General features: G+C 46.3%; 1 protein-coding gene across 3 annotated transcripts in view; it reads right to left on the bottom strand.

The window, feature by feature from the left end:
* The window catches only part of MYO16 (myosin XVI), a 615,829-nt gene that overhangs the window by 41,509 nt on the left and 562,062 nt on the right, over positions 1-12,258 (bottom strand). For all 3 annotated transcript variants that reach the window (XM_042930188.1, XM_042930181.1, XM_042930176.1), the window contains exon 33: positions 1,890-2,048. In XM_042930188.1, coding sequence (XP_042786122.1) covers positions 1,890-2,048 — 159 coding nt within the window. The remainder of the gene's footprint in view (positions 1-1,889; positions 2,049-12,258) is intronic.

Below are 12,258 nucleotides of genomic sequence, written 5' to 3'. Positions count from 1 at the left end.
TCCCATGGACCGTGAGATCATGACCTGAGCCGAAGTTGGACACTTAACCAACTGAGCCCCCCCAGGCTCCTGGAAGGATATCCATTGTAGGTGATTATCAATAATCATTTGCACACAGGCATTCACATGGACACAGTCTTCTCTGCTGCCTGCATAATCTCTTTCTCTAGAATTCCAATGACTCTCTCACCAAGACTTCCATGTCTCCAAACACTTTCTGGAATCCTTAATCTTCTCTTCGCTTCTTTGTGTTTCATTCCAGATATCCTCTGATTTATCTCCCACTTCCCCAGGTTGTTTTTTTTTTTTTTTCCCCCTTCTCCCAAATGACTGTGTCTAATTAACTTTATTTTTTATTTATTTTTTTTTTTTTAAATTTTTTTTTTCAACGTTTTTTATTTATTTTTGGGACAGAGAGAGACAGAGCATGAACGGGGGAGGGGCAGAGAGAGAGGGAGACACAGAATCGGAAACAGGCTCCAGGCTCCGAGCCATCAGCCCAGAGCCTGACGCGGGGCTCGAACTCACGGACCGCGAGATCGTGACCTGGCTGAAGTCGGACGCTTAACCGACTGCGCCACCCAGGCGCCCCTAATTAACTTTAAACCCATCCTCTGTTGTACTTAATTTTATGACTATTTCTCAATTTCAGAATTTCCATTTGACACGTTTTTATAGTTTCCCATTGTTTCTGCTGATTCCTTCTTTTATCTCCTTGGACAGAGTGTAAACATACTTATTTTAAAGTATGTGCGTTTGAACTCCAATCTTTCGGGACCCCATGGATGTAACTGCAATTGACGGCTATTTCTGCTTGTTCATTTTTCATCTTGCTTTCTGTCCTCATGTGCTCGGGTTTTTTTGACTATGTTTTGAATTATTTGAAAAATGGTCTGTTAGAGCAGTTTGAAGCCTCAGATGCTGTAATTGTCCTTTGGGACACACACACACACACACACACACACACACTGTCTCCCAGGTACCGGTGGGCCCTGTCAGTCCGGGAGGACCTCCGTCCAACATCAGGGATTGAGATGATCCATAACTGTGCTGTGGCTTCTAGTTGGGTCCACCTGACCTTTGGACACTTCAAAGCTCCAGCCCATGACCTTGGCAGGCCCTGGACTTAGTCTCCCCACAATCCTTGGAGGCAGTCAGTAGTCCCTCCCAGCTTCTGAGTTGCCTTCTGGGGACGAGGAAAGTGCCCTGGACGTCCCTCAGAGAAAAGTCTAGAATGTCGGCCTCCTTGCTTGGCCTCTATACATTCCTTACCGCCTTCCTCAGTGTCTTCCCAGGATCTCACTGTCTTAATAGTTTCCTAGTGCCTTTAATCAGATTAAACAACAAAGAAAGTTTTGGCCAGCTTTTCTGCATGTTCTCAGGAAAAGATTGGTCTGAATCTTCCCAAGATTCAAGTGGCTTTGTCTAAGCCACTATTTTGGATACACACAGTCTAGCCAAGTTCTAGATGATGCATTCATTGATACACTCCAATTAAATGCTTAAGTCCTGTTTGGTGTTTACCATGACTTCAATATTATTTCCCTTCACACCATTCAGAGATGAGAAGAAAAAGGTATGTTTTTTTAAAATTAAAACTTTGTTAAAGCACCTATCTCCTCCTTTGGTCCTGTATAATCTCATTTTATATTGGTTCCCACATATGAGATACTCTGTAACAATCTCTGAAAAGTCAACTAACACCAAATGCAACTGTAATTCTTTAACTTAACCAATAAAATGCTACAATACACCCTACAGTAAAGTTTATGATCTATGTTCCAGTTTTTAAGCCTACTTCATTTTTATGTCTCAAATCCATTCTCCCTAGAAAGTTGATAGAGCTTAATACTTTCATCTATTTACTTCCGAGTTTAAAAAGCACTTACCATTTGAGACAGAATTCCCATTTTCAGCCGTGATAGCGCTTGAGAGTGAATTAGATAATTGAATTCCATGGTTATTTGCATTTCTATCTTGAGTCTCGGATACAATTTCTGCTCTACCAGGATCATCTCGGCCAGTTAGGTTCATGTTAGTCTCAAAACCTAAAACAAATTTCGGAAAAGATTATTCTTTACTGATAAAATGGACTGAATAATTTAATAAAATAGTAGAAGGAAATAATAAAACTTATCAAATGAAACCTTAATTGTATGGTAAATTCATAATCACCGTTAATTAATTTTACAGCCTACAAAATATTCACCGAATTTTGCCACAACACTCTAACACATCATAGGAAATATTAAGTGGTGATAATGAATTTCATAATTTGTTATTTTCAAGCATATCTGTACAGAAAGTTTGATGTCGTAGTCTAATAACCTGTCACTGTAGCCCTGTCTGTCTTGAGAGCACTATTTCCTAAAAGAAGCATGGAAATAAATTCAGAAGTTTTCTCAATTATTAAATTAAGCAGAGCTGAGCCAACCCTCTAGGTTGCAAAAAAATCACAAATATATTTTCAGCATCATTACAAAATTAGTTATTATCCATTTAGGAAGATTAAACTTTACAACCCCACTTCTGGATTCTGTACACTAACCACATTACCTAATTGTTCACTGTCCGTCCCCTATTGGGGGCTTGGAGATCTATGAACATGGAAACTGTTGTCCATATTAGGCCAAAGAGCCAAATGAAGATTTTTTTTTAATTATGTAGGAATAATAAAGTGAAACACAGCAAGTGCCATAGACCAGAGCATGTCAAGCAAGCACAATTGTCCACCACGGGGTCAGGTGTGGCCCTCGCCACCTCCCATTCCCCCAATCGGGACCCCTCTGTTGGACTGGCCAGGTGAGCCGTGATTGGCTCTTGCTTCCCCAGGGACCTCAAAAAGCTCCAACGTACTGGGGGATTTTTGTTCACCCCAGAATAAGCATGCTGCTTCTGATCTTTGTTTGCTGGGACACAGTGGATTGTGACTGCTGTTAGGTTGGCCTTTCTCAAGTTTTAGGCTAACAAATTATTCTAAAGGGATAAAAAGCATAATTCGCTTTATTGTACTTTACATGTGGCAGAACAGTTCATCTCCAGTGATCCCAAAAGAGGGAGGGAGGAAGGGAAGAAGGGGAAAGTTTGGATGGAAGAAGGAAGGATGGGGGGAGGGAGAAAAGGAAGGAGGGAGAAGGATGGAGGGAGGGAGGGAAAGAAAAAAGGGAGAAGGCCAGCAGTCCAGAGCTGTGCCTCCCGGCTGCACCTGCCATGACCCTTTTTAACTCTTCCCTCTAGACATGATCTCCCTTTGCCCTTGACCTTACATTCAAGGGGCGCTGCATATCCAGGCATATCCAGAGCTCCTTACTGACCCGTGTTTCTGTGCTTTGCTCTTTGCACTCCCTGGACCTAGAGCACCCAGTCCTCACCAGCCCTGCCTATTCCTGCCCACCAGTGGGACTCCTGGTCAGAGGGCCCACAGTGACCTGTCATTTACAAGTGGAGTCTGGCCCCAAAGCACAGAGAGGAGCTAGGTCTGCCCAGATGGGAAGGGGTTTTTAGGTAGCAAATGCTGGAAGAAGGCAAAATGGACAGAGCTTTGAAAACCGTGCAGGGGAGTTGAGATTCCAGGGACCGAGGGAGCCACTGCAGCTCCTGACAGGTCGCATTTAGGAACCAGGCAGAAAGGCTTTGGCCCAGCCAGTGTGCATAAGAACAGTGGTGAACGTGACGTCCGGGGGTCAGAACCATGTGAGGTCGCAACAATGAGCAGTTATCGAACAGGCTGGCACTAAATGAGTATCTATTTCATTCGGTTGACTGGAGTTTGCCATTTAAAAAAATCTGAAAGCCAGTAAAACTGGTTTGGATTTAAAGCCATCTCCAGGGTGCCTGGGTGGTTGAGCATCTGACTTCAGCTCAGGTCACGATCTTGTGGACTGAGGTCGAGCCCTGCGATGGGCTCTGTGCTGACAGCTCGCAGCCTGGAACCTGCTTCGGATTGTGTCTCCCTCTCTCTCTGCCTCTCCCCTGCTTGAGCTCTGTCTCTCAAAAATAAATAAACGTTAAAAAAAATTTTAAAGCCATCTCAAGACATATTTATCTGCCTCTCTTCAAGCTATTTTTTTTTTTTTTTCATTATTTAATTCACTTGCCTGCTGAATGCCTACTAGGTGACACTCTTCGGATGCTCCAGATGCGATTATGATGCTCACCTCCCAGTAGGACAACCAAGAAGTAAACGAGCAGATCATTAAAAGTGGCAGCCTCCAGGCTGGGTACAAAGCTGAAGGGCAGCGGGGGTGAGAGTCACCATGTCAGGCAGTTTGGTCAGGGAAGCATATTTAGGGGGTCACACTGGGGCTCAGAGAAGGAGGGAGAAAAGTGACTGTGGAGAAAGAAGATGTCCCTTGCGCATGAACACGTAAGGCAGGAACCAGGTTGTAGGGTCCTAATGGGTTGGGCATGTGGAAGGAAGGGGCAGGTGGGACCGGGGACATGCATATGGCCCGGGGCCTGGGAGGCCACTGCAGGAAGGAGCTTACGAAGGGTGTGAGCCAGAAAGCCCCTCACTGGGTAACTTGGGACAGTCCCCTTCCATCTGGCGGGACAAAACTCAACCCTCCAAGATACTGCTTACACTCTTGGTACCAACGCTCAATGCTAGTTTCCCTCATAACTGATTCCCAGCTCGTAAACAGCCCACGTATTTGTAGTCAACACCTCCCATTTTGCTATGAGTGTTTTAAAAATATTTCCAATCAGGTTAAACTGTAGCCAAGGACTGATTTTAAATTTGTCCTACACGTGAGGCTGGGATCCTTACACGACCTACTAAAATTTTCTTTATAGTTTTACCTTAAAAGCATATGTCTACCCAAGGATGGCTTTGGACTGGAAAGAGGATTTAAGTCCTTCTTCATGTAAAAGGCAAGCGCTCACGGCCAATCTGATGGTGATCATTCACTTTGCTCTGACAAGAATTAACGTAGCCTGGGGGTTTATGCTGGGCCACCGCTCTGCTAGAGGTGACATCTGGTTTTTCTGATTCTGAGCAGCTGTCTCTTCCACGCCCGTTTTCAAGATGAGCTCACTGAGGTTTGGGGAGGTTACCCACACGCAAACCTTTCTCAATTAGTAGGTGTTGCAGCCGGGTTCAGACCGGGGCGGGCCAGCTCCGCCATCCGCCCACATTCACTCCTCTGCTTGGCCCTTCTATGCAAAGTCTTCCATCATTTCATTTGCTGATCGAAAGGATAAGGCAGCTGTTTTCCTGTGGCTTTATTGGATCACCGTGCCTCGGTGGTAATGAACTGGGAACCGTAGGGTAAGCATTATATTCCAGCCACTGAAAGAGTTGCAACATCGATATAGACGTCTCCACTTTGGCGTTATCCAATATTCATTAATATTAATTGCGGGGATGGTTCTTGGCTTACTAAATTCTGTGTCAGCCTCTGCTCATAAACGCCTTTGCTCCAAGTTAAATCCAAACACGCAAAGGCGTCTGTGCCCCAACTTGTTAATGCCTGATTCAACTACAGTGAGGGTCAAACGCAGAAACGCTCAACACTTTGATTTTGCTGTAAAGGGGCAGTTCGGTACACGAGTGATTACAACATTCCTCATGGAGAGTGTGCCTGGACCCTGCACTTAGGCAGTGAAGGAACTCCAGCAGCGAAAAATCAAGAGGACAGCGGCATGAAGCCTGGAGAAGCCTTACTTATAATTGTGCAAATACGAGTGCATCCTTTATGGAGAATTCTAAGAGGAATCATCCAGAGCAAACCAAGCCGCGAAGCCTGTTCACGCCTTCAAGCGGTGGCCGCTGGGGTTTCGAGGGTGAGGAAAAGGCGGTCACAGTCACAGCAAAAGAAAATATCTGAGACTCTCAGGAAATCTAAGCAAACAAATACAGGAGTGTGTGCTGTAAAATCCTGTATAACGATTCGAGGTATGTCTGAATCACTTTTGTATCTGCGCGTGTTGTGTAATCAGTGGTTTATGCAATTCAGTGGCACCTCTGGTTGGCTGCTTCACCACACGAGTTAATTTGAATACCTGTGCTGTTTTCTCCCAGCCTGTAAACAGGACTGCTCTGTGACCCCTGCCTGGTGCTGTTGTTACAGGTATGGGAGAAATGAATCACCCTGGGATCTGACTCAAAGATAAAGCCTTGGCCTTTCCACTGGGATACGATTGTTAAACACAAGCATGCAACGTGGACACAGTTGAGTTGAATCTTAATCTAGGGGGAGAGTTCTAGCAAATCTCAGAAAACAAAAATTCAGTTTTGCTGTGTTCGTTTTTATGTAATGAAAATATCACACTGGGTGGATGTGATCCTTTGAACACTGGGTTTCAAGAGAAGGTGATATTGCCCACCAGGAGACACGTGGCAGTGTCTGGAGACGTTTCTAGTCCTCACACTGGAGGAGGGGGTGGCTGCTGGTATCTAGTAGGTAGAGGTCAGCGATGCTGCAACGCCCCCAGCAATGCACAGCCAGCCAGCCCACCCCCGCGGTGAGGAATGGTCCTGCCCAGGATGTCTGTGGGGCTGAGGCTGAGAAGCCTAGGTCAGACGGTGCCATTTGCCCAGTCGAGTCTCTCCACTCATTTCTTATTTCATTTAGATTGAGATCCAAAGGCTTCCTGTGGCTGAGACCATCCACCACCTGATTCCCGGCTCATCCTGGACCTCATTTCCAACTACGTCTTTGCCACTTAGGCCTGGGGCCCCTCCGCTAATGCATCCCCCTGTCCGGAGAGAGCATGGACGGAGCTCTGTGTGTAGCTTAGGCTCTGCTCAAATCTGCCCCGAGCGGACAGGTTTTCTGGACCACCTTCTAGAAGATAGCACCTCTCTCCGCCTCAGGTCAGTTTCTTTCCTTACTCCCGGCTTTAGTGCCCTGGGTGGTCCTTCTCACGGCAGGCACATTCCACTCCCTTCATTTGTTTTCCGCCTGCCCCTTGTGGAGTGCAAGTACGGGCACAGAGTAGGTGCTCGATAAAATATTTGCTGAAAGAAAGAAAAAATAGATGGGACGCCTGGGTGGCTCAGACGGGTAAGTGTCTGACTTTGGCTCAGGTCGTGATCTCACGGTTCGTGGGTTCGAGCCCCGCGTTGGGCTCTGTGCTGACGGCTTGGAGCCTGGAGCCTGCTTCAGATTCTGTGTCTCCCTCCCTCTCTCTCTGCCCCTCCCCTGCTCGCACTCTGTCTCTCAAAATAAATAAACGTTAAATTTTTTTTTTAAAAAAAGAAAGAAAAAATAGAATAAAGAATAAACGAATTGCTATGACAAAATTGCTATAGAGACTTTGTTTTCTAAAAGGAAACTACGTGTTGTGTAATTGGAAGAACTGACGAAGTTACTGGCTGAAGAATTCATGTGAACGATGAGGGAGAAAAGTCAGGAACAGTTTCTCCTCGTTCATAAGAGATTACTGGAATCGTGAAAAGACTTCCACTGTTTTTACACGTTTGAGTTCCAATCTCTACTTATTTAAAATTACGAGGTGAAGAAAATTTCACGTTGTGCGAGGGGGACGTTTTCTCCATATTCAAAGGGCCAGAGCTGGTTGTCTTCCACCTGCTTGTTAACTTGAGTGGAGGAAAGGGCTTTGGGATCTTTGAAATCTGTTCCTGACCCACAGTAAGCATTCAGGTTTCCACTACTGTGCTACCAATCAGCAAGGTTTATGCGTGGTCAGGTTTTTAAGACCTTAGTTTACATGGTTTTAGGAACTTTAATGTCAGAGAACTGCAAGGAGCGTGACAGATGTTGGCTCTGGAATCTTGGTGCCTGGACAGGGGCAGAGGGGGGTTGACCAGGAGTCTCGGCCGTGAGGGTCCCAGACTCACACTCACTTGCAAAGGCCAAGTCAGAAACCCAAGGGTCAGTCGGTCAATGCATGTAGTTATCGCTTGCATGAGACAGCTTTGCTTTATTTCCTCATTTTAAATAAACCTTCAATTCACTCCCTAAATTGTTGTCATTTTTATTCTTTTTCTTTTAAAAAAAAAATTTTAGTGCTTATTTATTTTTGAGAGAGAGAGAGAGAGAGAGAGAGACAGAGCGTGATCAGGGGAGGGGCAGAGAGAGAGGGAGACACAGAATCCGAAGCAGGCTCCAGGCTCCGAGCCGTCAGCACAGAGCCCAAAGCGGGGCTCGAACTCTTCAACTGTGAGATCGTGACCTGAGCTGAAGTCAGACACTCAACCAACTGAGCCACCAGGTGCCCCATCATATTTATTTTTTTTCTTAAAGACACTTCCACACCTGTCCCCCACCATGGTATAATCTTCAATGTCTGGAAAAAATGACTGTCTGGAAAGCCTTTCTGCCCACAGATGAGGGGAAAGGAGGGGAGGGAGGAGAGAAGAGAGAGGAGAGGGGAAGGGCAGAGAGAAGTGGGCATAAGTTTGCAACTTACGCACCGTCACCAGAGTGGGGTCTAGCATGTTCTTAGGTAAGGAAGGGCATAACATAAAAACTGTATTGGGGGGGGGGGCAGAGGGAGGAAGAGAGAATCTTAAGCTGTCTCCACGCTCAGCACAGAGCCCAACACCAGGCTTGATCCCATGACCCTGGGATCATGACTGGAGCCGAAATTGAGAGTCGGACCGTCAATGGACTGAGCCATCCAGGTGCCCCAAGACTGTAATTTTTAAATGTTATTAATCTAGCAAAAATGTGTCCAGCTGGATGAGGCTGGAGGAAAGTTCAGAGAAGAGCACAGAGCATTTAGGCTTGGGCAGGGTCAGAAGGACCGGTTGGGCAGGGAGGTCCGAGTTACAGGTCCCTTGGAGCTGAGGGACCTCAGTAAGTCAGCACCAGCCGAGGTGAGTGGACACAGGACAAGTCTGGGGCTGTGCACGTCGACCTTCAAGGGACAGCCACATGCCCAAGGCCTAAACAGAGTGGCAATGATTTGAAGCAGAGCATTTATTAGGACTGAGAAGACCGTGTGTGGGAGAGACTCCAGCATCCCTCAGCAGGGAGGGTCTCTTGCAGGAGAGCGATGCCACCCCCCGCCGATGGGCAGCAGAAGGTGAGGCCCAGTGACGGTGGACACAAGCAGGCAGGTGTGGGCTGGAAGACAGGGCGGAGGGACAAAGGGGGGCTGAGGGCACCCATGCCACTGAAAGGTCGTACAGAACAAGTAAGGAATGAGCCACGGTGTGTTTCTTTAAGATGAATGCTAAGCACGTCATTTCGTTCTTAGTTACCTGAACTCGAGATAATTTTAGAGTGTATTTTGGAAACATAGGAGACAGGATCCAGGTTTCAGTAACGCAGGAGAGAAAAACAAACTATAGCCGTTTGACTGATTTAATACCGAGAGTGCTATGCAAGGCAGAAAAAATGTGAAAATACATTTTCAACTCATTACTCATGCTGGCTGGGATTCATTCCGCAACTCTATAGGAAAATTCCTCTTCTAGAAAGGCTATGCGCAAAGGGAATGTGCTTGCTTTTTCCTCTTTGGCATTAAGGAAAGGTACAAACGGCGAGAGACGTGGCTGGCATAGTCCTGCTACTTCTCGAGTTCTCGTTCCTAAAATTTAGGAGTTACGGCTGGACTGTGCTTACAGATACACATAGATGGTGTGTAATTAAATTTGGATGGGATCACTTAGCCCAAGTCGGCATCTAGTTTGTATTACAAGGAACAATGTCTTTTACGCCTCTGATTTTTCTAAAATCTTAGAGGAAGAAATACAAATAAGGGTTTAGCACTCCCAAATTGCCCTGCGTTCTGCTATAACAAGTTTCTAGGAAGTGAATTAAACTCTAAAAAAAAAAAAAAAAAATACACGATAGCACAACCCAAACATATGGCTTATTGCCTCAGAGAAAGACAAATGTCAAGTGTAAGGATTCCCACAGACAGTGTCTGATCCTAACCTCAAATAAGCAGACAGACCTCATGTGCAGGCTTGCGTAACGAGACGTGAGATGTATGCAGACTGGGGTCTTCCCTACAGGGGGTGTGTCTGCTCACACTGAGGGGTGCACGCTCAGTCTCTATAGCTTTTGTACAGCACAGGTGTAACGGACCCTAAGCCATGTGAATCTGACTTTATCGCCCCTTTGCTCATATTTGCAGAAAGGTGCCAAGGGAGGGCTGCAGGGTCTAACAGTATCAGGGCACTGGAGACGGAAAACCGGACTCCCATGTGATTACCCTTGGGACGCACCTGCGTCCCACAATCCAGTTGTATTTCCATAGGAACTTGATTGCTTAGGAAAACAGAAAACAAAAAATAGAGCACTGTAGCAGTTGCAAAGGCTGCGTGGGTTGAGAAAACATAATTTCCCGACGCTACTGATCTTAAAAGGCTAACTCCGGCCCCCAGTGCACCTTCCTACTCTTTAACAACCCTTATGAAATCGCTGTTCTTGAGTAGATCAAAATCCCCCCTTGAACTTATGTTTTAAGCATTCTTCTGTGCCAGCAAGTGCCACAGACACTGACCCTCCAGGCTAAGTAGGTTGGAACGGCAATGCTTCCTCGTCCCCCGCTCCGAACTCCTGCCACCCTCTCCCCTGCTAAGTGCAAGGAGGGGGTTGCACTAGAAAACACCAACTGAGTCAGGAAATAGAGTGGTATCTTCAACAACATATGTGCTGAGCCGGGGAAGAATAGTAAAGCTAAAAAATGCCTGTGGGTATAAATAGGGCTTTTAGAACCCAGAAATGCACAGAAAATTATGTCGTGCCAATTTTCCTTTAAATTTAACTAGCTGGATCCTTTTGTGCCCATCTATCCATTCTGTCCCTGCCATAATGGGAAACAAATCACGCCAATCCCTTCCCTTTCCGTGTGCTTGGGTAGCTCGCCTCTCCTATAATTAGCTGAATATGCAACATCTAAACAACACGCTGGCCTGGCCCGGAGACCCATTCCTCATGTGTAATTTCATAGGTCATGCGGTTATTTATATTGCTGTTATTTTTACATTTCCCAAGTGCCAGGTGGTAATGTAAATCCAGGAGTCATGGAATGCAGCTCTGTGGGCCCTGGCAGGGGGGGCGCTTTGGTTTAGGGAAATGGGTCCCCCTCACTTTCCAAGGCGAGGAGGATAATATTCTGCTCTTTTATCAGGAACATGTGGTATTTGGGACACCCGTGGGGCATCGTGTGATGGTACACAGAGGAGTCCCATGCCCTTCTACCAGCACACGCATCCTTTCCTACGTCAATGCCCATCCCTGGATCTGATAGAACCTCGGAGGGCATTTATTTAATTTTTGTGAGAACTGTATGGAGTCTATGTTGTCTCCTGGTATTTGCTCGCTTTTATATGTAGCTAGTAATAGAGCCCTTCTTGGATCTTTAATAGATAATCTGCTTTAAGAATAACTACTTTGGGGGCGCCCGGGTGGCTCAGTAGGTTAAGCGTCCAACTCTTGATCTGGGCTCAGGTCATGATCTCACGGTTTGTGGGATGGAGCCCTGCGTCGGGCTCTGTGCTGAAAGCACGGAGTCTTCTTGGGATTCTCTGTCTCTCTCTTTCTCTGCCCGTTCCCCACTTGCTCTCTATCTCTCTCTCAAAATAAATAAATAAGCATTAAAAAGAAGTTCATATACATAAAAAAAAGGATAACAGCTTTGGTCCTTAAGAATAATATAATCTATGTTCCTCCATTTCAGGGACATTGGCTCACATTCCAGTCCTACCCTGATGTTCCGAGCCCTCCAGCCAGCCCCGATCTCCATCACATAGACTTAAGCATGACTAGAGGTTTACTGATCCATATGCCTATCATTCCGGACAGGAGAGCTCTCTACTTGCGGACATTAATTTCAACCGTGTGACTGCGGCAGGTGAGAGAGAACCAGTAAAATCAGCAAGAGTTAAAAAAAAAATCGCAGTGATGTATGCTGAGTCTTTTCAAACTCCTTGTTCAGGAGTAATCACAAAATTTGCCCACCTCAACTATTTAAACCCAAAGGGCACGGGCCAACACCAACCGAATAAGCACAAACCATTTACCTCAAGCCCGTTGTGTCAACATCTAACCGAGAAGAAACTGGACAGGCCTGGGGCCAGGACACCCAAGGCGGGATGGGGCGGGTGCTGGGCTTGGGGACCCCACAGGCCCTGAACGACAGTCACTTCCAACTGGTAGGGAGATACTTCGATGTTTCAACAACAGCAACGTGGCACCGTGCTCATCTCTTGAGGAACAGCCCCACCTGCCCACATTGGCTGGTTGGCATTGCTAATTCCTTAGGCCTCTAAAATCATGTGCTCCTGTGCTTGGATTTCCCTTGAGCAGCCGCAATGACATGTCAGAGTGTAGATGT

This window comes from Panthera leo, chromosome A1 (genome assembly GCF_018350215.1).
Source record: "Panthera leo isolate Ple1 chromosome A1, P.leo_Ple1_pat1.1, whole genome shotgun sequence".
Lineage (NCBI taxonomy): Eukaryota > Metazoa > Chordata > Mammalia > Carnivora > Felidae > Panthera > Panthera leo.
Note: the sequence above shows the minus strand (reverse complement) of the source record. Positions and strands in the feature narration are given on the sequence as shown.